The sequence below is a fragment of the Oryctolagus cuniculus genome, chromosome X (genome assembly GCF_051225735.1).
Source record: "Oryctolagus cuniculus isolate XC-2025 breed Fujian yellow rabbit chromosome X, ASM5122573v1, whole genome shotgun sequence".
Taxonomy (NCBI): Eukaryota; Metazoa; Chordata; class Mammalia; order Lagomorpha; family Leporidae; genus Oryctolagus; species Oryctolagus cuniculus.
The window spans coordinates 114,146,023-114,170,707 of NC_142888.1; the positions used below are offsets into that span (position 1 = coordinate 114,146,023).

The 24,685-nt window shown below is 38.9% G+C and overlaps 1 protein-coding gene across 8 annotated transcripts in view; it reads right to left on the minus strand.

The window, feature by feature from the left end:
* Positions 1-24,685, minus strand: part of ARHGEF6 (Rac/Cdc42 guanine nucleotide exchange factor 6) — a 135,363-nt gene that overhangs the window by 66,934 nt on the left and 43,744 nt on the right. For all 8 annotated transcript variants that reach the window (XR_016227917.1, XR_016227918.1, XM_017349864.4 and 5 more), the window contains 2 exons: positions 16,971-17,041; positions 5,068-5,162 (listed from right to left, as the gene is read on the minus strand). Coding sequence is in view for 6 of the 8 variants with exons in the window: in XM_017349864.4 (XP_017205353.1) it covers positions 5,068-5,162; positions 16,971-17,041 (166 nt within the window). In the remaining 2 variants the exon portion in view is untranslated. The remainder of the gene's footprint in view (positions 1-5,067; positions 5,163-16,970; positions 17,042-24,685) is intronic.

Here is a 24,685-nt window from a genome sequence, read left to right on the forward strand (position 1 = left end):
TCATAACCAAGTCCTTAGTGTGCTGTACATTGAGATTTAATGCTATAACTAGTACTCAAACAGTATTTTTCACTTTGTGTTTCTATGTGGGAGCAAACTGTTGAAATCTTTACTTAATGCATGCTAAACTGATCTTCTGTATATAAAGAGAATCGAAAATGAATCTTGATGTGAATGGAAGGGGAGAGGGAGTGGGAAAGGGGAGGGTTGCGGGTGGGAGGGATGTTATGGGGGGGAAGCCATTGTAATCCATAAGCTGTACTTTGGAAATTTATATTCATTAAATAAAAGTTTAAAAAAAAATAACCAAACATTCATTGCACGCGGCTCTCGGCCTGCTCTCTGCTCAGTATGGACCCCAACTTAATTTCCGGACTTTTCCTTCTCCCTTAAAGCTCTCACTCCCCTATGCATTTCTCTCACTAAATAAAAAGCTTAAAAACTTCAAAAATAAACTGATCGTTTCCTAATATCTAGCAAATACTAGAGAAGCAATCCTATACAAGTAATTTAATTTTTTTTTAATTTACACCAACTCTATGATGGTAGCATCTTTCTTAAGTGTCTTTCCTGGATTTCCCCCTTTTTATAATAAGAATAATGATCCTAAAGAAAAATGACTGATAATCATGAACCCTTACATATTTAAAAAAAAAAAACTTATTTATTTGAAAGTCTGAGTTAAGAGAGAGAGAAAGAGAGAAAGAGATCTTCCATCAGCTGGTTTACTCCCTGGATAGGCTGCAATGACCAGGGCTGGTTCAGGCAGAAGCCAGAAGCCAGGAGCTTCATCCAAGTCTCCCATGTGTGCCAGGGGCCCAAGCACTTGGGCCATCTTCTGCTTCTTCTCCAGGCCATCATCAGGGAGCTGGAGTGGAAGTGGAGCAGCCAGGACATGAACTGGGGCCATAGTGGATGCCAGAGTCATGCAGCAGCTTGACCTAATACATTACAATGCCAGACTCAACCCTTCGGTATTTTATAAATTAATAATAAGTGCTTAACATCAAGGTGTCTATAAAGATAACTACACCATAGCTGGGAATAAATAAAAACTTTTGAGTATCTTTCTCTAATGCAAGGGTAGAGAAAATTTACTCCACCAAGGGCCATTTGGGCATTTATAATATCATTTGCAGGCCATACAAAATTAGCAACTTAAAAAGTAGCCTGTTATAGATTTATTGAATTTTGAGGCCCACCTGTGGCTGACTTGGCAAGGCCAGACCAAATTACTTTATGGGTTTTACATGGCTCACTGGCCAGCTATTTCCTATCCCTGCCCTAGAGGAACTGGAACAGTAACTGAAAGATACTATATATGTTCATGAACTGCACTGAGAAAAATAGTGAAACTTACCTTCCCTTAAATTAAAATGCTCATAGATCATCAAAAGAAAATCTATGTGAGAGGAAGCAGGGAGGAAGAAAATCATATTGGTTATTTTTTGTTTGGTTGGTTTTGGAGTGGAATCCATTAAAGGCAAACTGAACACTTTTATCCTGGGCCTCTTTATGAAGAAAATTCTCATACATTTCTACATTACTGAGCACCCATACAGCGTTGAACATTTATACAAGCATTTTATAAATAAGAACTCATTTTAACTTTACAATTATTTTAGGGGGTCAGTACTATCACTGAACTCATTGCATAGGTGAAGAAAACCAGGCACAGACAGACTAAGCCAATCACTCAGTCACAAAAGCAACAAGTAGCAAAGACAGAAATCAAACCAAAACATTAAAGCTTCAAAGTCCACACTGTCAATTACTTTTAGGAAGAAAACATGGGGCCAGTGCCATGGCTCACTTGGTTAATCTTCCACCTGTGACACCGGCATCGCATATGGGCGCCAGGTTCTAGTCCCGGTTGCTCCTCTTCCAATCTACCTCTCTGCTGTGGCCGGGAAGGCAGTGGAGGATGGCCCGAGTACTTGGGCCCTGCACCCGCATGGGAGACCGGGAGGAAGCACCTGGCTCCTGGCTTCAGATTGACGCAGTTCCTGCCGGAGTGGCCATTTGGAGGGTGAACCAACAGAAGGAGGACCTTTCTCTCTGTCTCTGTCTCTGTCTCTCTCTCTCTCTCTCTCTCTCTCACTGTCTATAACTCTACCTGTCAAATAAAAAAAAAGGAAGAAAACATTTCTGAAATTTTGCCGGCATGTGGTATACCAGAAAAAGCTGCTGCCTTCGACACCAGCATTCCTGTCTCAGCTGCTCCACTTCCAATCCAGCTCCCTGATAATGGCCTGGGAAAGTAGTAGAAGATGGCCCAAGTGTTTGGACCCCTGCACCCATGTGGGAGGCCTAGAGGAAGCTCCTGGCTCCTGGCTTTGGCCTGGCTCCGCCTTGGCTGTTGCAACTATCTGAGGAGTGAACTAGCGATGGCAGATCTCTCTCTCCCCCTCCCTCTCTGTAACTCGGACTTTGAAATAAATAAGTAAATCTTTAAAAACAACAACAACAACAAACAGTGTCTGCAAGATGTTCTTTCTTGTTGAGAATGTAACAGTACTGGGGAGTCTTTCCAAAAGAATAATTTTTGCTGACTAATAAAGGGAAAACCCAAACATTACCACTGAGCCCTGGAGTATAAAAAGCCCCCAGTTCCTCTGCTCTAATGTCCTCTTGAACCACAAGCTGGAAAACCCCTATTATGTGTGTCAAGAGTGAAACTTTAGCCAGTCAGCTCCCCTGGCTGTTGTTCTCTCATAGCAGCAACAACCTGAATCAGGGTCTTCCTTGAACCTGACTAGGGGCTAATGTGGCCCCTTCAGGATAAGGCAATAAACAGTCTGGTTTCTTCAAATCATTTTTGTGCTCACAAGATAGTCAGACCTAATGGAAACTTACTATAACTGCAAACTGAATTTAGACACAGGGCATGTCTGGCTCAGGTTTCATCTTCCTTTCTTCTCAATTTTTCTGATTGCTAATCAGCCCCCTCTTTCATTTGAAATCTTACCATCTCCCCTTCCAAGATAACCAGTTAAGTTCCCCTATCCTCCTCTGCCTATCTCTTCCAGAAAACACGAGGCACACTTCATTCAGTGGCTGGAAACACAGTGGAAGCAGTCTAGCCACTTGCTGGCTGTATGCTGGGCAAGCAGTAACATCTTTGAACTTCAGTTTCTTATCTATTTAATTCTCCTAGGACTCTAGACCTAATGATTTACTGAGGTTCCATTCATCTCTTAAGAACTATGATTCACAGAACACTTCATATTTCACATAATCATAAAATGCTTTATTATTGCTCATATTTAAAACTCTTTCACCAAGAACATGAAATCCTTTCATTCTGAAGAGATACTCTCATGCTGGAGAATAACCAAGTTGGAGATTCAACAAGACATTATGCCTAAACAAACATGATTTGGGGTGCAGGCATTGTGGCACAGCAGGTTACACCACAGCTAAGGACATCCACATCCCATATCAGAATGCTTTAGATGAAGTCCTATTGCTGCTTCTGATCCAGCTTCCTGGTAATGAGCTTGGGAGGCAGCAGATGACCTCCGTACTTGAGTCCCTGCCACCCTCATGGGAGACCAGATTGGAGTTTCTGGCTCCTGACTTCCACCTGGCCCAGCCCCAGCTGCTGCCAGCATTTGGGGAATGAACCAGCAGATAAACAATTCTCTCTCTCCCTCCCTCCGTCACTCCCTCCCTCCCTCTCCCTCTTCCTCTCTCTCTCCCTCTCTCCCCCTCCCTCCTCCTCTCCCTTTCCCTCTTCCCCTCCCTATCACCCTTTCTTTTAAATAAATAAATGAATCTTTTTTAAACAACACAAATTTTGGAAAAAAGGAGAATCAATGGAGAAATATATTAAACTCATCTAAGCCTAAAATTGATAGCTTACGCAACTGTCCCCAAAAAAGTCAACCACTACTAAGGTAAAAGGGCAGCCTTTTGTCTTCCATTATGTGGGCCAATTACTAAATTTCTATGTGACTTATACATTGTGATATAGAGTGAAATTAAATCAATCAAAATAAAAACACAAATAAATGCAGTTAGGCACTATTCGTTAAATATACCATATTTACAAACACACACACACAAAACAATGGTCATCATTCTTTGTTTCATGAAAAATTAGTTGTCAATCCAGGCCTTAGACAATCCCACTTCAGATTTCTAAAACCAGAATAAAGTGTGAACATTTTGTTTCAAAAAGTGTCTCTTTATCGTTTCCATGTGGCTCTGGGAAATACTGGTTTGAATTGCTCTTGTGAACATTCACAAAAATGCCTCACTCTTTCCACTCCCAGAGCATGGGAAAGAAAGAGGTTCTGCCCTGGAAAGCAAAGGTCAGAGTGAGCATGAGAATTTCCACTTTGTATGCTTTCTGAATGAAAACACCAGGGAGCTCTTTTTCTGTAAGGTGAAACCAGACATCACTTTAAAAATATACAACATGTGTGAAAGCTATAAAAGTTGATTTCATAGAAGTAGAGAATAGTAGTTATGAGAGGCTAGGAATCAGGTGGAGAGGGGGAATAGAAAGAGGATGGTTAATGGATACAGGGGTGCAGCTGGGTAGGAGAATTGACTTCTAATATTCTACAACAGAGTAGGGCAACTACAGTTGACAACAATTAATCATATGTTTCAAAATAGCTAGTAGAGAGCATTTTGAATGATCCAAATGCACATAAATGCTTAAGGTTTAAAATGATGGATCTGACAATTACCTTGATCTGCTCATTACACATTGTACACATGTACTGAAATATCATGCTTCCCTCTATACATATGTACATTTTCTGTGTGTTGACTTAAGTTTTTAATTAAAAATTTTTAATGAAGAAAAGGCAAAAAAATGTATGAGAAATGCAGATCACCTCATTCCTTCTACTACCGGAAGAGAAAGCAAGCCAAGCTCTACAAAAGCAACATCTTGAATAATTTCTGTTGCCCTGACCATGTTCTTGGCAATCTGCAATCTGTGGAAATTCTTCTTAAAGGGCACAATCAATTATTCAGTGACATAAGAGTAATGACTCCATATGCTGACATTTCTTGCTTTATTTAGGGAGGGGTTTAAAATAAAAATCTTACTTGTTATTGGACTGTAGGGGTCTCAAGTAAGTAACAAGAAGAGACTGGAGTTCTTTTGCATACTCTTTTTCAGTGTCCAGGATGTTCTGTAACACCTATGGAAAAATGAATATCAAAGTATTGTAATTGTCAAGACCATCCAAGATAAAATACAGATTTAGATCTTTTTACTAAATTACTAGGAAAAAAGAGGTCCTATTTACTCAGGCTAGCACAACAAATAAGGAGCATAAACTCTGAATGCCCTTTGTTTCAATCTAGCAAATTACTTTAATAATTACATGACAGCTGGTTATATTGCATAACTCACACAAACACAACTTTTCAGAGTTACCCATAACAGGAGGGACCTTGCCATTTACACTATTCAGAATTACTATTCAGAAGTCTTCCATGTGTTTTAAATCATTTTATCCTTAGAAAAGTTCTCATTTAGTTAACAAAGGATCCTTATTTTCTTTTTATAAATGAGAAAATTGAGACTGGGGTGGGCATCTGAAACAGTGCTTAAAACACTGCTTAGGACGTCCTCATCCCATATCAGAGTGCCTGCCTGGGTTCAAGTTCTGGCTCCACTCCCAATTCCAGCTTCCTGCTAATGTACACTCCTGATTCTCACTTCCTGCTAATGTGCAGCCTGGGTAGCAGCAGTGATGTCTAAAGTTCTTGGGTCCCTGACACCTATATGGGAGACCTGCATGGAGCTGCAGACTCCTAGCTTTGGCCTATCCCAGCCCTGGCTATTGTGGTTATTTGGGCAAGGAAGCTGCAGATGGAAGTTATTTGTCTATCTGTTTGTCTGTCTCTCTGATTTTCAAAAGAATAAAATAAATAAATAAATAAATAATTTATAAAAAAGAAAACTGAGACTAGCAATCTTAAGACATAAAGATTTGATATCAGGATAATTTTAGGATAACTGTAACGTCAAACATCACAAAATATTTTTGGTTAAGCTATGTTTCTGCTAAGACCTGTAGGGAACAATATCTGAGGATACAGTTAATTTTTAAGCAGAGTTATAATTGATATTTTAATAAAAGTTAAAAGGTGCTAGTGTGAATAATTCAAAGAGAAAAAGGAGGCTGAAATGTGAGAAATTTAGGAAGAGAAATAGTAGTTATTAGTCTTATTAATAACAATTATAATCCTATAAGTAAAACAATTATCAGTCATATTAATAACAATTACAGTCCTGTAAGTAAAACAACCAATGAATAGCCCCACAGTTTGTCTTCCTCTGACAGCCCTAGAGCATGACCCATTTCCCAGCCTTTTCTGGAGGCAGGTACAACCTTCATTTCAAGCCCTGAGAGATAACCAAGTTAATGTCTTGGTATACTTCTCTTTTGCATCTTTTAATTAACCCATCAAAAGTGTACTGAGCACCAACTCTGCCAAATGCTGTGCTGCCCACAGCGAATGTCCATAGTATTTGCAGAAGGAGATATTAAACCAGGGATTACAAAATAGAATGAGGCGTTCTTAGCCAGGAGAAGTGCTTTAGCCTACCAATATACGAGACATAAACATTTAGATTTCTCTTTCTATGGGTTCCACGTCTGTAGATTCAACCACAGACCAAACTATTGGGGGGGGGGATGCATCTACTAAACATTTACAGATTTTTCTTCATAATTATTTCCTAAAAATACATTGTAACATCTATTTTTATAACATTTGCATTGTATTAGGTATAAGAAATCTAAAGAAGTTTTAAAGCACACAGGTAGGTTTTATGCAAATACTATGCCACTTGTTTAAGAGATTTCAGCACTCTTGGATGTCACTATCCATGAGGAATCCTAAAATCAACCCCCTTGTGAAGATGGAAGACCACTGTACTCACAAGACAATGCATGATGATCTGTTTTTGAAACCTAGAGTAGCGAAAGTAAGTGGAGATCCAGGAAACCGTAAGTTTTCTGGGAAACAACTGGGCTAGAAGGTGTTAGTCCTGACTCTGTTACCAACTGGCTGGCATTTGCAGTTTTAAGGTTTCACTAACCTCATCTCAGATTGTGACATTTCACCTACCTCAGATATCATTGTGAACAGCTAGTGAGACACTGTATAAACAGGAGCTGTTTGAGTGGGAAAGAGTCTCACCAATTTACAGAGTTTAAAACATGGTTTCTCAGGGTGGGTGTTTAGCCTAGTAGTTAAGACAAGGGTTAAGATACCCATATTCCACAATGGAGTGCCTGGATTTGACTCCTGGCTCTAGCTCCCAACTCTGGTACCAGGCCAATCCTAGCCATTGCAGGCATTTGAGGAGTGATTCATCAGATGGGATATCTCTCTGTGTCTATGTGTCTCTCTGTCTATGTCTCTCTCTTTCTCTGTCCCCTCTCCCCATCTCTTGGCCTTTCAAATATAAATATATAAATAATTATTCTTTCTAAAGTTTCTCAATGATAGCAGCAGTGACATCTTGGACCAAATAACTATTTGATATAAGAGGATGTCCTGTGCATTGTAGAAAATTTAGCAGCATCCTTGGCCTCTACACACTAGATGCCAGTGGTACCTCACCATCTACTGCAGATATGACAAGCAAAAATAGTCCAAACATTGCCAAATAGCACCTAAATGGCATTATCACCACCCATTGGGAATCATTGGCTCAGAAGACATGGGACACAGAATGTGGCTTCAAAAACTAGGAGTTGGAGGCAGTGCTGTGGCCCAGCGGATTAAGCCACTACTTACTATGTTCACGTTACTTATTGGGGCACCAGTTGGAGTCCTGGCTGCTCCACTTCTGATCCAGCTCTCTGCTAATGCGCCTGGGAAAGCAGCAGAGGATAGTCCAAGTACTTGGGTCCCTGAACCCATGTGGGAGACACCAGTGGAGTTCCTGGCTCCTGGTTTCTGCCTGATCCAACTCCAGCTATTGAGGGCATTTGGGGATGAACTAGTGGATGGAAGATGTCACTCTCCTTCTCTCTCTTTCTCCCTCTCTCTCCCCCTCTCCTCTCCCCTCCCCAGTCACTCTACCTTTCAAAGAAGCAATTTTTTTTTTAGAGCTAGGAATTGGGGCCAGCGCTATGGCACAGCCAGTTAAAGCAGGCCCTGACCTGAAGTGCTGGCATCCCATGTGGATGTTGGGTCAAGTCCTGGATGCTCCACTTCTGATCCAGCTCTCTGCTATGGCCTGGGAAAGCAGTAGAAGATGGCTCAAGTCCTTGGGCCCCTGCACCATGTGGGAGACCTGGAAGAAGCTCCTGGATCCTGGCTTCGGATCAGCTCAGCTCTAGCTGTCGCGGCCATTTCGGGAGTGAACCAGTGGATGAAAGACCTCTTTCTCTGTCTCTACCTCTCTCTGTAACTCTGTCTTTCAAATAAATAAAATAAAACTTTAAATCTTTAAAAAAAATCTAAGAGTTAAGTTGGAGCTCCTACTCCTAGCCATTCCTATCTACTTTCCTCTGTTGCTTAGCAACTACTCTCCATAAATGTAAATCTAGGGAACTGCAGTTACTGATGTTCCTGGAAAAATTAATCCAGTGTTGTTTCCTGTGAAATTATCTTTCAAAAGTGAAGAAGAAATATAAACGTTTCTTAAACAAACAAAAACAGAGGGAATTTGTCACTAGTAGACCTACTTGGGTTTACATAATTGAAGGGAAGAACATTAGAGAAGGAAGAAATTAAAATTAAATTAAAAGTTCTACTTTTTATTACTCTTAATAAAACTAACAGGAAGCAGTTTATTTGAAATCATAACAGCAACAATGTATATGCTCATGTGTGCTTAAGTGGGAGTGAAATGAATGGCAGAAATAATACAAGAAGCTGAAATTAGGAGTAGAGCTGAGACTCTAATCCAAATACTCTAATATGCAGGTGTCCAACTGGCATCTTAACCACTACACCAAATGCCCATCAGGAAGGGAATTTTTAAATTAGAAAAATCACAAATATCATTTTCATCATAAAATGTGATTTTTTAAAAAATTAAACATTACTGTAATTCCATGGTTGGTATAATTCCACCTCTCTCTTCCCATCAAAATACCTTTATTATTTCAACTTCTTTATTAAAATAAGTTTAATATATTATATTATCAGTATCCTGCTTATATGAAATTGGTAAGAATTGTCAAGAAAGCTATTGGCTGTCCTCTGTTGGGTTTGTTTGCTAGGTGAGACAACACACTTTCTCATCTCTGCTGGAACCACTGGCATGGGACAAAAGGAATAGATGAAGAAGGGAGACTTTGCGTGAACTCTGGACAGCAATAGCAAAATGCACATTAAACTTCCATGATTACAAGTGTTGAAGATGGCAGAATACTGACTTTCCTAAACTGACAAAAGTAATAAAGAATCCTTTTATCAAATTATGCCCATGAAAAAAAATCACATCTGAATGGTAATATAATAATGTAAGTGCTCTTGCTGTGGTTTGATTAGAAGAAATGCTCATCAGGGTGGATACTTGAGATTCTTTCCCAAATTCACATGGACTTTTATTGCTTTCCTCAATTTCAAAAGAGCCAGTGATGAACTTCTGAGACGGGTTCTTTATTTTTCAGGCCACAGGGCATCTAATTTAAAAGGATAAGAAGGCAAGCAGACAGAGAAGCCTATGTATTCTCAAACAGAAGGCTTCAGTGGTGAGTCAGAAGGCAAGGAGTTTGGCAGGGCAACCAACTTCAGAGCAGCACAATTTGATCAAGATGAAATCCATTCAGACTTACTAAAATAGACTGTGTCCAGACTGTCTTTGCCTTCCTCATTCTGTCTTCACAAGGACAACTGAGTATCCTTTTGCTCAACTAACCTTGGCCTGAATTCAGAATGAAACGGGTTGTAAGAAGCCATAGAAAAAAAAAGTGGAGGCCTTTTGTACCTCCGTCCTGGGATATTGATTTTCCAGTAAAATACATTTCCTCCATTTCCTGGAAAGGCTTTAGAGTGAGTCCATCTTTCTAAATATGTTTTCCAAAGGGAAGGAGTCATATAACTATGAAGAAATTGTTTTAAGAGGCTAAAGTGCATATGCAATGACTGAAGCTCGAGATATGGTAATGATAAAGGAATATTATAATGACCCCAGGAAATGTTAAATCCAAAGCAAAAATACCATGTTATAGGAATTCCGAGATAATTTTGATGCCTGTAAAAATGAGCTAATATTGGTAAAGACATTTGAGCCTGAAAAAGGCAATAGACTACTGTATTTATGTCATATTTGATTTATATACGAGCAGAACTGCCTGTGCACATTCAAGTACAATGATTGGTTTCACACTCCCAGATCTTTGGCTTCCACACAACAAGCAGCACTATCCCCCATTATCAAGAGATAAACTCACTAACTCCACAAGATCCTGTCACTTTCTCTACCTCCAGCTCTCAGATGGAAGAGATGTATGGATAAGTGACACAGGAAGAAGTTAAATAATAATAGGAGCCAGCACTGTGGTGCAGAGGGTTAATCCTCTGCCTGTGGCACTGGCACCCCATATGTTCGAGTCCCAGCTGCTCCTCTTCCAATTCAGCTCTCTGCTAAAGCCTGGGAAAGCAGTAGAAGATGGCCCAAGCTCTTGGGCCCCTGTACCCACGTGGGAGACCTGGAAGAACCTCCTGGCTTCTGGCTTCAGACTGGCCCAGCTCCAGGCATTGTGGCCATCTGGGGAGTGAACCAGCGGATGGAAGACCTTTCTGTCTCTCTTACTGTCTGTAACTCTATCTCTCAAATAAATAAATAAAATCTTTAATAATAATAATAATAAGGGATATGGAAAAGGGAATCAATAGATAGAAGAGTAAGGTCACTTAGGCTAGTTGTATAAAAAGAGTGAGTGGGCATTAGAAAGGCAGAAAAATGTGGGGGCAGTGGGTAGACATGTGAATGAGAGAAAAAAACGAAGGTAAAGCCAGTGGGAGGTTAGAGCAAAGGTTTCAGGAGGCTTCCTGGGATTTTAGTGATTTAATATGTCAGAACCTCCCTCCTGCCTTTCCTACTGCATGTCAGTTCTGTACAACATGCCCTTTAGGCATCTCATGAGTTACATAAAGTAGAAGAAAGTTAGAACAAAATAAATAGTACTGATCCTCACAGATTTATGGTTTCCTATTTGGATGCAGGGAAATACCTCTCACTCTGTATACAGACGCTCATCCTCAGAGTTGAGTATTAATATTACTGTTACTCTGTCCTATTATTTATTTATTTATTTTTATTTGAAAAGCAGAATGATGCAGAAAGAGAGATAGAGATAGATCTCCCATTCACTAGTTCACTCCCCAAATGTAGGCAACAGCCAGGGCTGAGCCAGGCTGAATCTAGGAGCCCAGAATTCATCCAGTCTACCCCTGGGAGCCATCACTTGTTCTCCCCCCACACCCAGGATGTGTACTGGCAGGAGGTGGAATCAGAAGCAGAGCCGGGGCTCAAACTCAGGCACTCCAAGAAAGGATGTAGGTATCCGAAGTGGCATCTTAACCACTGCACCAAACACCTGCCTTCTGGTCTATTTGTGGGAGCACAGAGAATAATACATTTGTCACAGTGTGCTGTGATAGTTTCAGTGAATAAGGAATTTCATCTTCCAAGGAATATTTTGATAGTTAAATAAGATATTGGGCTCATTCTGTGACTTGCAGGGATTAATGGTAGGTACAGACAATCTTGCCTGAGAGAATTTGCCTGAATTCTCTTTCAAGCTCTTCTGTTTATCTAAATTCTGACCTTTCCTAAAATATATCTTTAATCCTACCTCCTCCATTCAATCTTTCCCTTTATTGGTTCAGAAAATGTAGTTGAAGTGAGCACCAGAACCAACTGTGTGTTAAGGGGAATGGGTTGAAGAAGGGGTTTGCTATTTTCTGAGATATATGATCTGAGATTCTTATGTAGCAAGGCAGGTGTGAGGACCAGATAACTACTTTTAAAAAGCTCCCAGGTGCTTCTGATGCAAAGGGTCCCCAATCACATTTAGAGGAACCCCTATTGGGACACTTTAAAATGTGACATCATTCTTAGTCATGTGGTTGATGCTATAACATCTTTCCTGCATTCCCAGTGACAGCATGGGTCCCAAGACCTAAGTGTTACATGCAGATTAAGCCTGACCACTACACTACAGATTTCTTTTTTCTATTCTTTACTTTTTTTTAATCATTCCTGGCATACAATGTCAACTTACAATGGGCATGGAAAAGCCACGGGCAGAGAAGATTATTTTAAAAATAACAGGAACATAAAATGCTTGTTTTCAATGGTGAGAGAGATTTGAGGACAATGAGGGAACCAAGGTCAGAGGTATAGGCATCAAAGTCTTCCTCTGGGCAGTGATATCTCTAAAGGATCCTAAGTTCCTATTCAAAATAACAGGCAGAGTGGTCACACCTCAATTATAAGCATTAAATATGCCTTATGGCAAGTGTGAGTCTAAGCTGAGTGACCAAAGTTACCTTGATCACACTGTAGATCTTTTTAATATTTCACAATTGACATCAGAATTGCATCAAGGCTGAAAAGGAAGCTGAAATCAGCAAACAATCCTTTAGAAACTTAAACAAGGGGAGAAGATGTCTGTAGACTTGCAAATTCTAAGCAGCCTGGATCTCACTTCAGTTTAAGACTCTGATGGTTGATTAGATGTGGCAGCTTGACTGAATCACAAGGTGCCCAGATACAGTACTTTGCTAAACACTACTTCTGGGTGTGTCGGTGAGTGTTTCCAGATGATGTTAACGTTTCAATCAGTAGCCAATGTGGGTGGTCTTCATCCAATCCACTGAAGGCCTGAATAGAACAAAAAGTTGGAAGAAGGGATAATTTGCTCTCTGCCTGAATACCTGAGCAGGAACATTGGTCTTTTGCCCTCAGAATGAAACTTAAAACATGTGCTCTCTGGTTCTCACACCCTCACATCTGGCTGAATTCTATCACTGGCATTCCTTGGTCTGTAGCTTTCAGATAACAGATCAGATAACAGATCCTCAGCCTCCATAGTCACATGAGTCAATTCCTTATAATAAAACTCTCGCTTTCTGTCTCATATGTATTCTAATATATTCTTCTTCTGTTTCTGTTTCTCTGGAGTACTTGGCTAATACACAGGGCCAAAATAAAGGGAGCCTTGGACACTAGCAAGAACTCCCAGAATGAAAGAACTTAAGAACTGGTCTGGTCAGAGATGTATAATGTTGGGGTATGGGGACAGAAAAATTACTATCAAGGAGAAATAATGCAGAATATAGAGCCCCTACTTTTATTTAAATATATATATATTCTATATACCCATACAACACACATATATTGTAGTCTCCACATATGCACATACGTACACACATGAATACCTACATCAAAGAAAGTCTGGTTGGTATATGATTCACAAGCATATTAATAGGATTATTTCTAAGTAATATGATTATAGATTATATTTAGTAGCTTCATCATACTTTTTAAGTATTATATAATTTTTTACAAACAATTACATAACTAGTTATATAATCAGAAAAAAGTTATTGATTGTTTTAAATGGAGTAAAAATCAGTCACAAGCATTCTTATAGATCTAGCCATGAGAAAATGTCTACATTTAATAACTGCTACAGGGAATAAGGGCTAACATAATGTGGTTGAACTTATTTTCCAAGTCTCAAATCCTGTGGGTGGGATAGAAGTTTTGGATTTGTCTCAGGTATTTAACACAGGTTAGAAGGACAAGAACACTCAGAACATATTTTGAATTAATTGTCACTGAAAATATACCTAAATACACACCCAAAGGTAAAGAAATGTGAACAATAAAATAACAACAACCAACCAAAATCTCTTTATGTTCACATCTAGTTACAATAGCTCCCAATGATCTCTGCTCAATAATTTAGAAATATTCACAACAAAATTCTTTTTTTAAAAGATTTATTTGAATGTCAGTTACACAGAGAAAGGAGAGGGAGAGAGAGAGAGAGAAAGAGAGAGAGAGAGAGCTGTCTTCCATCCGCTGGTTCATTCCCAAAGGTGGCAACAGCTGGAGCTAGGCCAATCTGAAGCCAGGAGCCAGGAGCTTCTTCTGGGTCTCCCACATGGTGCAGGGACCCAAGGACTTGGGCCATCTTCCACTGCTTTCCCAGGCCATAGCAGAGAGATGGATCGGAAGTGTAGCAGCTGAATCTTGAACCAGCACCCATATGGGATGCCAGCGCTTCAAGCCAGATGTGAACCCACTGCACCAAAGCACCAGCCTCAACACACCAAAAGTTCTGTAGGCTATGGTGAGCTCCCCATGACCTTCTATCTTCTTTAATAAGTTTGAGATTTGAAATAATATCTATCAAAATTTTAAAAATTATATTCTTTCACTTTTATGAATACATCTTACATATCATTATAAACTTAAGTAAAGTTTGGTATAAGATGTTTACTTCAGGGATGGGCATTGTGTCATAGCTAATTAAGCTGCCACTTGTGACATGCACAACCTATACCAGAGAGTGTTGATTAAAGCTCCAGATCCTCCACGTCTGATCCAGCTTCCTGCTAATGCATTTCAGGAGGCGTTGAATGATAGCCCATGTGCTTGAGCCCCTACCACCCACACAGGAGACCTGAATGGAGTTCCTGGTTCCTGGTTCCTGGCTTCAGCCTGGCCCAACCCTATCTTTTGTGAGCATTTGGAGAATGAACCAGTGGATGGAAGCTCTCTCTGTCATTCTGACTTGTGAGTAGATAAAAACAAACAAAAAATAAAACATTAAAAAATATGTTCACTGCAGAACTGTTTATAATAGTAAGGAAATAGAAACAACACACATGTATTCCATTAGGAGGTGGGTTATACAAACTGCAGTACACCCAGAATCAATCTCTTTCTCTGTTTCTATCTATCTGTCTATCTACCTATCTATCACACACACACACACACACACACACACACGTCATTTATATAAAGCCCATAACTATCACAGAGGTTGTTCTTCCTCAAATAATCCCATCAACATTTCAGACTGTTTAAGATCCACAGGGAGAAGAAACTATCATAACATTTTCATCTATCATTCACCTGTGTCTTTTCTTTAAATATGAAATCACTGGGAGTCATCTGGAAGCTAAAAGAAATGGTCATAAAGGAAGGAAAAAGGGACCCTCGCTCTGTTGGGTAACTTATTTTAACTCAGAAATGTAAAAGTCGGGGTGGGGGTTGTTGGTTGTGATGTATCTGGAGCTGGTAAAGCTGCTGCTTAGGATGTTGCCATCCCATATAGGTTCAAGTTTGTGTCCCGGCTGCTTTGCTTCTGATCCAGCACCCTACCAATGGCCTTGAAAAAGCAGCAGATGATTCAAGTGCTTGGGGCCCCTTAACCCACACAGGAGACCCAGTTGAAGCTCCTGGCTCCTGGCTCCTGGCTTCAGCCTGGCCCAGCCCTGCCCATTGCAGCCATCTGGTAAGTGAATCAATGGATGGAAGACCTCTCTCTCTCTCTCTCTCCCCCCCTCTCCCTCTCTCTCTCTCTCTGTGTGTGTGTCTGTGTATCTGTGTCTATATGTCTGTCTCTCACTCTCTCTGCAACTCTGACTTTCAAATACATAAATTCTTTAAAAAGAAGAAATGTAGGAGGAAAAATATTGACAGATTAGTCCTCTATGATTGTTTTCATCATTATGAAATTTCTTCTTCATTTTGCTTATCAGATACTGTTCATGACATCATTATAGAACAAACTCTCTAGAGAGTGAAATTCAATTTTGTGAAACCAAATGACATGCACATACCTGCACAGAAATATTTAAAAACTCTTTATCTATGCACAAAATGAAATGAGTATGCAGTACGAATGCATAGAACACTGAGTAAAACCTGAAACTGGAATTCATCAAGGGTGGGGGCAGATAATGAGGCTACAAACAGGGCAACTCAGAATTAATGATGACTTGACCTTTTCATTAGTGACTGGGCCAAGTCTGGAAAGGAGACATGAAGGAAAGCAGAGAGTAGATTAAGTAGAATGGTGCAATTTATTTTTCAAACAGGAACTTATTTTGAGTATTATACATACCCTATTTATAGCTAATATATTTGGTATATCTGGGTTCAAGCCAGAGCCATTCCATTCCTCCCTCTGTGCCAAAGGGCAGGCTTCCTTTGGGAATGTCCTCAAGAACAGGATTGATAATATTCCAGAGGATATAATAATAGATTGCTTTGATTCTAAAGTAAAATTATAGAATTCAGTCACTTTAAACTTACTGCATTATAGGAACTTGGGAATTCACCTTCTAAATATTTGGTAAGGCCATGTCTAACTACTGAATTTCACCATGCCTACATATTAACAAATTTCTCTTTCACTGTTGCTTAATAGGCCTTGCTCTGAAGCTTTGTCCTACCCCTGAATTTTTCAGGGTGGTGGATTTTTTTTTATTTGACAGGTAGAGTTATAGACAGTGAGAGAGAGAGAGACAGAGAGAAAGGTCTTCCTTCCATTGGTTCACCCCCCAAATGGCTGCTACAGCCAGCACTGCGCCGATCTGAAGCCAGGAGCCAGGTGCTTCTTCCTGGTCTCCCATGTGGGTGCGGGGGCCCAAGTACTGGGGCCATCCTCCACTGCTATCCAGGGCCACAGCAGAGAGCTAGACTGAAAGAGGAGTAACCAGGACTAGAACCCGGCGCCCATATGGGATGCTGGTGCCACATGCAGAGGATTAACCAAGTGAGCCACGGTGGCGCTGGCCCAGGGTGGTGGATTTAAAACTTCTAGACATTGGTAAGAATACCACAAGTAGAAGAGCTCCTTTGTAATGCAGATGTAATTGGACCCTCCCAATGCAACTTTATCCATTTATTTCCTTTGTGTCACCTCAACACATCAGTGGACTGACAAATGAAAAGATTCCATATAGAAACAAAAAAGACTTTTGTTCATCTTCTGAACACTCACCACAGAATAATAATTCTTGGTAAGTGGAGCAGGATCAAATCCTTTGACAGCCTTGGGAGAAAGAGGTCTCTCTGTGAAAAAGACATATAAATTATGTTAATATCATACAAGTCTACCATGAGCATTTTATAACACAGATCAACTGATACACTATTAAGAGTTCTAGTGCAACTATCAATGGGAATGTACATTCCTAAACAAGTGGAACCACGACTTTAAACTATAGATAGATGATCAACAATAGATTATCTCTTTCAGGCACCTCTATGTCTTTTCTCTTTTCTTTTGTTTAAAAATTTTTAAAAATATTATTTACTGATTTTTAGTGTTACTGAGAGAGGGAGAGATACAGAGAGAGAGAGCGCCATCTTCCATCTGCTGGTTCACTCCCCAGATGGCCACAACAGCCAGTTCTGGGCCAAGTTGAAGCCAGGAGCCAGGACCTCCATCTCGGTCTCCCACGTGGGTGGCAGTAGCCAAAACACTTGAGCCATCTTCTGCTGCCTTTTGCAGGCCTTTAGCAGGGAGCTGGATGGGAAGTGAAGCAACTAAGACACAAACCAGCACCACTGTGGAATGTAGGCATTGCAGGTGGTGGCAGCTTTACCTGCTGCACCACAGCAACAGCCCCAAGCCCCTCAATTTCTGAGGGAGGAATGGGCCAAGGAGTGAAGGCCTTGCTAATTAATGGATGGGTCAAGGCAAAAACTTCATTCTCTGTTTGGGTTTACTTCTTTATCTGCCTTTCTATTCAACTTATTTAACAGAGAAGCAAAAGCAGCCCCAAGCAAACATATATATATATATATATTTGTAATTTGCATATTACTATATAAGCTTAATATAAATAATAACAACCATACCTTTCTTTAGGCTGTCTACTGTGCCAACACCACAACAATCAGAATCTTTAACTCACTGAAAATAGTAGAAAGTTCTTTTCTCTTTTATGTATCATCTTAATATCATGTTGTGTTAACATTATAAAATGTTGCCTTTGTTTTATAAACTTGATCTTACCTATTAAACTCATGGTTAAAGGACAAACTAGGACATTCTTTCTTAAAAGAAGAAAAAACAATAAAAATATGAGACAGTCATGATAAATGTTTGTGTCACTACATAGCTTCCTTCCTACTGCATTTTCTCCTTTGCTTGATTTTGTTTTGTATCTCAATTGTATATTACTACATTGCATGCTGCTTTAAACTCTTTTTGAAGTATGGTAGAGTATAAATAACCAAATAATGACATATCATCAGACCTTGTTTTTTTCTTTTTAAATAATATTTTGTTATAAATCTGAAACATTCCCATTCTAAAAAATCCAAAATATGGAACACAAAAATCAACAGTTTTCTCATGGCCCAGAACTAACCACCATTCAAGTAACATTTAGAAGTGCGTCTTCCCATTTTTTATGTATTTGTGAACACACACACACACAACACACCTTTCTTACTTTACCTATAGCTTCCTATAGCTTTGTGATCCTCCTATGACATTTTCATTAGTATTTCCCCTATTTAACCTTGATTTTTTATTATTATCATGTTAAACATCTTCCTAATGTTTATTTGGCAGTTAATAGTTTTTCAGTCATTTATTTGATCTTTACAACAACAACTCTGACAGTCAGAAAGGATCTTCTCATTGTACAGAGGAGGTCACTAGAGTTCATGGTGGTGAAGTCAGTTTCCAAGGTCATGTAGCAATGGCAGAGATTTAGCCCCAGTGTCTTAACAAGAGCCTTGCTGCTACAAATTATGAACCCCAGAGATGACACTACTGAAGGACTTGATGATGGCATGTGCAGGGTCTCCTGCTGAAATGCACAGGGGCCATCACTTTGAGCTAGGATGGTCACATAAGATCTTGCTTGGTAAGGGGATCTGGCCCTGCAGGGTGGTTAGATTCACACAGGCACAGAAGAAAGCAAAAAGATTTCTAGCCAGGGATGATTCCAGAAGCACAGCTATAGAGATGGCAATGTTTAAAACCATTCTGTTCCTGTGACAGTGAATTGTCCATCTAGGCCTGACTAGGCAGAGTAGACATAAGGCACAAAGACAGAAACAAAGACCACAGAGAAACAAATGTGGAATATATTCAGTTGCTGGGAACTTTATGCCACTTTAAGATCCACCTGGATCCACTTAAGAAGAGTTTACTGAGCAAATCAGCAATGCAGAGTCACCCAGCTTTTTATTTGAGATAGTAAGTGGCAGAGGCAAGATCTGAACCCAAGTTTTGCATTGTGTTCTTTCCTGTGCACCATAGCATTGTACTCCTAGACACATTCAAATTTGCATTACCGAATAATTTTGTTTTTTTTTTTAAATCAGGCACGGTTTATACAATGTAGTTATAATGATTCCTGTTAGAACTCACAGTTATCTTCTGCAATTATGATATAAACTAGTCTTGATAAAAATGAAACTTTCTAGAGATACCAGCAAGATATGGTCACCTTTCAAAAGAAAGGCCAACATCAAAGAAGGAGGTACCTTTTTCTGAAGCGAGGAGAGAATTTCCACTTTGATTATGGCAATTTCTAAATACCGACAGAGTTTGTGCACTCAAAAGACTTCCATAACCTTGTCAGCTCATGTCAAGAGCCTCAGGTGGTCACTGGCATCATACCTAAGAGTGTCAATTGTTAAATCAACAACAGGAGTCACTGTGAACTTACTCCCCATGTTGGACCTCTGTTGTACTATGAGAATTAATGGTAAAACCTGTCTGCAAACAGTACTTTATACTTGGTGTGTCAAGTAAACTGTTGAAATCTTTACTTAGTATAGAGTTGGTCTTATATATAAAGTGAATTAAAAACTAATCTTAATGAAAAATGGAGTGGGAGAGGGAGTAAGAGGTGGGGTGGGAGTGGGGGTGGGAGGGCGGGAATGGGGGGAAAAAAACACTATATTCCTAAAAGATGTACATATGAAATTTGTATTCATTAAATAAAAACCTTAAAAAATTTTAAAAATTTAAAAAATTAAAAAAAGAAAGACCAAAAGGAAGGGTAAACAGTAATGGAATGCCTGCCAGGACATAGAAGAGGAAAGGGAGGGCCACAGGAATGGGTAACTGCAATTGAAACAAAATGTTAACTATGTAGAGTGGAGAGGAAGGGTGAATTATAAACAAAGAAGTGGCTGCATTAGAGATTCCTTGATGACTGAACGTGATGCTAAAATAACTGGTGGCTTGAAAAAAATCAATAAAATTGGCAAACCTCTAGCAAGAAGGACAGAGAAAATGAGAGAGAAGACACAGATTACCAGCATCAGGAATGAAACAGGGGCCATCACTACAGACCCTGAAGATATCCGAAGGATAATAAGGGAATACAGGCTGAATATAACTTATCTAAAATACTTGGGACCAGAAATGTCTCAGATTTCAATTTTCTTTTATATTTTATAACATTTGTTTATACACAATGAGACAGCTTGAGGATAGAACCTATGTCTAAAGATGAAATTAATTTATGTTGCATATACATATTCACATAGACTGAAGGTAATTTTATACAATATTTTTAGTGCACCAGTGTTTTGACTGTAACATATCAACTGAGGTCAGATGCAGAATTTCTCACTTGTGGTGTCATGTTGTTACTCAAAAGTTTTGATTTTTCAGATTATGGATGCTCAAACTGCATAAAATCCACAGTTAGATATGAAACAAACCAATTCTTCAAAAAACAAAAACTATCACAACTCACTCAATATGAAATAGATCATTTGAATAGCCTTATTATTAAGGAAATTTAATTTTTAAATGTAAAACTTTGGAAAAAGACTTCTCCAGGCCCACATGATTTCACTGAAAAATTACACCAATTGTTTAAAGAATCAATACCAAGTCTATACAATCTCATACAGAAAATGAAAGAGAAAGAAATCATTTCCCAACTTATTTTATGAAATCACTATATATGGATGCCAAAACCATAAATACAAAACCAACAAAACAAAAACCCTACTGAGAAATATTTCTCATAAATGAAAAGTAAAGAAAACCTTTTGACTTGATCAGCCCTCGCCCTGACTGTTGATGAACAATTTAATATGTTATCCCTCTTAGTATTTTTTTCTTGTTTGTTCTATTTAATACTTTTGGTTGAATACTGTAATCAATACACAATTATTCTTAAGTGCTGAAACTTAACTGAAAAGTGATCGCTGTTAAATATAAGAGTGGGAATAAGAGAGGGAAGAGATGTGTAATTTGGGACATGCTCAAGCTGACTTACCTCAAACGGTAGAGTTAGAAATATACCAGGGGATTCCAATTCAATCCCATCAAGGTGGCATGTACCAATGCCATCTCACTAGTCCCAGTGATCAATTTCTGTTCACAATTGATCATAATGATAGGAATAAGAGCCAAAGGGATCACATAAACAAGACTAGTGCCTGCAAATACTAGCTGATAGAATAAAAAAGGGAGAGTGATCCAACATGGGAAGTGAGATACACAGCAGACTCATAGAATGGCAGATGTCCTAAACAGCACTCTGGCCTCAGAATCAGCCCTTAAGGCATGCGGATCCGGCTGAAAAGCCCATGAGAATATTTCAGGCATGGAAAGCCAAGACACTCTGGGGGAAAAAAAAAAAAAACCTAAATGAAAGATCTCCATGAGTGAGATCCCAGTGGAAAGAACTGGTCATCAAAGAAGGAGGTACCTTTCTCTGAAGGGAGGAGAGAACTTCCACTTTGACTATGACCTTGTCTAAATATGATCAGAGTCGATGAACTCAGGGGGCTTCCATAGCCTTGGCAGCTCATGACAAGAGCCTAGGGTGATTACTGATGCCATAAACAAGAGTGTCAATTTGTTAAGTCAACAACAGGAGTCACTGTGCACTTACTCCTCATGTAGGATCTCTGTCCTTAGTGTGCTGTACATTGAAATTTAATGCTATAACTAGTACTCAAACAGTATTTTTCACTTTGTGTTTCTGTGTGGGAGCAAACTGTTGAAATCTTTACTTAATGTATGCTAAACTGATCTTCTGTATATAAAGAGAATCGAAAATGAATCATGATGTGAATGGAAGGGGAGAGGGAGTGGGAAAGGGGAGGGTTGCGGGTGGGAGGGACGTTATGGGGGGAAGCCATTGTAACCCATAAGCTGTACTTTGGAAATTTATATTCATTAAATAAAAGTTAAAAAAAAGAAAACCTTTGTAAAATATTAGCAAGTAGAATTCAGCAATAATTTTAAAAAATTTGTATGCCCTGGACTTCATCCTAGAGATGCAAGTTTGGTTCAATATTTAAAAATCAGTCAATGTAATCCATGATCTTAACATTCCAAAAATAAGAATTACAGGACAATACCAACTAATGTAGAAAAAGCACTTGACAAATTCAACACTCACTCAAGAAAAAGTATCTCCAATACAAAAATAATAGTAAAAAGGAACTTCTTCAACACAATAAAGAGCATCCACAAAAAACCTACAGCCAGCATTTTACATAATGATGAAAAACTGAATGCCGGATACTTTCCCCCTAAGATCAGGAACAAAGCAGGGATGTACAAGAGTGCTTCAGGAAGTTCATAGAAAATATGTATTATGAAAAAAATACTCATGAATTTCAACAATTTTGTACCAAAGTGAGCATCTTTTAATTCCATTTTCCATGAACTTTTTGAAGTTTCCTTGTATGTTCTCACCAGCATACCGCTAGAAGCTCTAGTTCTCTCTGAAGGCTTGGTCTAGGATGGGAGATCAGCATGAAGAACAGAAAGACAGCTTTGGAAGGACTAACTTGGAAAAATCTAAAAAAAAAAAAAAAAAAAAAGTAGCCCTTGCATACAGCTGGCCTCATGAAAACAATTCAAGGGGCGAAGCTGCAAAGAGAAAAACACTACACTATGACCTCAGTGACAGTATCTGGGTCTTTGTTCCTCTGTTGTCTCCACCCATACTCCTACTACTGGGTACTCCCACCTTGTGAAGTTCTTTCTGAGATCTATCATGGCAACATGCGGAGAAGGAATAAGGATGTGGAGGTTCAGAGGAGACAAGTTAAGTCCCTGGAGGTAGTTCAAAGTGACTTAATCAGAACTAATATGAAAACATAAATCTTTTAGGCGGTGTTCCTAAAGCAATGAAAAGATTAATCAATTCCATTTAATCAGTAAAAAAAAAAATCTGTTGATACAGTGAAGAATTCACATGGGTTGTTTCTTAGAGTATAACTTAAACAGGAAGCTAGTCCTAATGTAAAGATCCCTTTCCAATTAACATTTTTCCTTGCTGGTGTACAGATTCCTATTGCCTATTGGTGGTGACAGAACAAAAAAGAAATCTAGTGGAAAATAGTTTCTCTGGACACGGAGCAGCTATGTGATACACCCAGGGAATTAAAACAGGAAGTCTAAATATAAAGTTCAATCCCAGCTTTGGTTTATATAACTAATGAGCAGGAAGAGTTATTTCTTAATTTGCCTTAATACAAATTTAATTAACCATGTACCTAATAATCCCTTTCAATTGAAATCTATATTTACCTGCTAATAAGTTTTAGATGAAAAATTTAATGATCCCTTAAAAGGAATCAGTTTGAGAAGACAGAATTTATTTAAAATATCTGCTCCAATCATACTTATCTCAATATTTTTCTTAGCATGGAAATTTTGACAGTAAAATTTTAATGCAAAATCCTAACAAAGCCCTTAGCCATTCTAGGTAACAGAGCAAAGATAAAAATAAAAAAGAGATAGGCTCATATGTGGAGTCTAAAAAGAACTGATGATCTCATAGAAATTAAAAGTATGATGGTTATTACCAGAGGTTGGGGATGAAGAGGAGAAGGAGGAATGGGGAAAAGTTAGCGGTATTAAGTCATAGCTGGACAGCAATAAGAAGCTCCTGGGGTTCTATTATACAGTAGGGTGACTATAATGTCAATAATAACTCTATTGAAAAAGTCTAGAAGATAGGATTTGGGATGTATTTATGTAAGATTTGGGGTGTTTTCACCATAAAAAATGTTAAATGCTTGAGGAGATAATATATTTACCCAGACCAGACAATATGCAATGTATACTTGCATGAGCATCATATGGTATCCCAAAAAGATATATAATTTTATGTCTGTAAAAAATTAAAAATTTAAAAAGACATGTAATTTGTTTTTATCAATATATTGGCAGAAATTACTTTGCTGTATAAGTAACATGTTAATTTACAGGTTAACACTGAATTTTTTGTTTTTTTAGAAAGCTTGTGTTTAATAAATATAAATTTCATAGGTACAGCTTTTGGAATATAGCAGTTCTTTCCCCCATACCTGCCCTCCCACCCCCAAACCATCCCACCTCCTACTCCCTCTCCCATCCCATTCTTCATTAAGATTTATTTTTAATTATCTTCATATACAGCAGACCATCTCTATACTAAGTAAAGATTTCAACAGTTTGCACCCACACAGACACACAAAGTATAAAGTACTGTTTGAAGACAAGTTTTACTGTTAATTCTCATTAAGGACAGAGGTCCTACAAGGGGAGCAAGTACACAGTGACTCCTGTTGTTGATTTAACAACTGACACTTTTATTTATTTACTTATTTATTTTTACAGACAGAGTTAGACAGTGTGAGAGAAAGAGACAGAGAGAAAGGTCTTCCTTTTTCCATTGGTTCACACACACACACACACACACCCCGCCAAGTGGCAGCTACGGC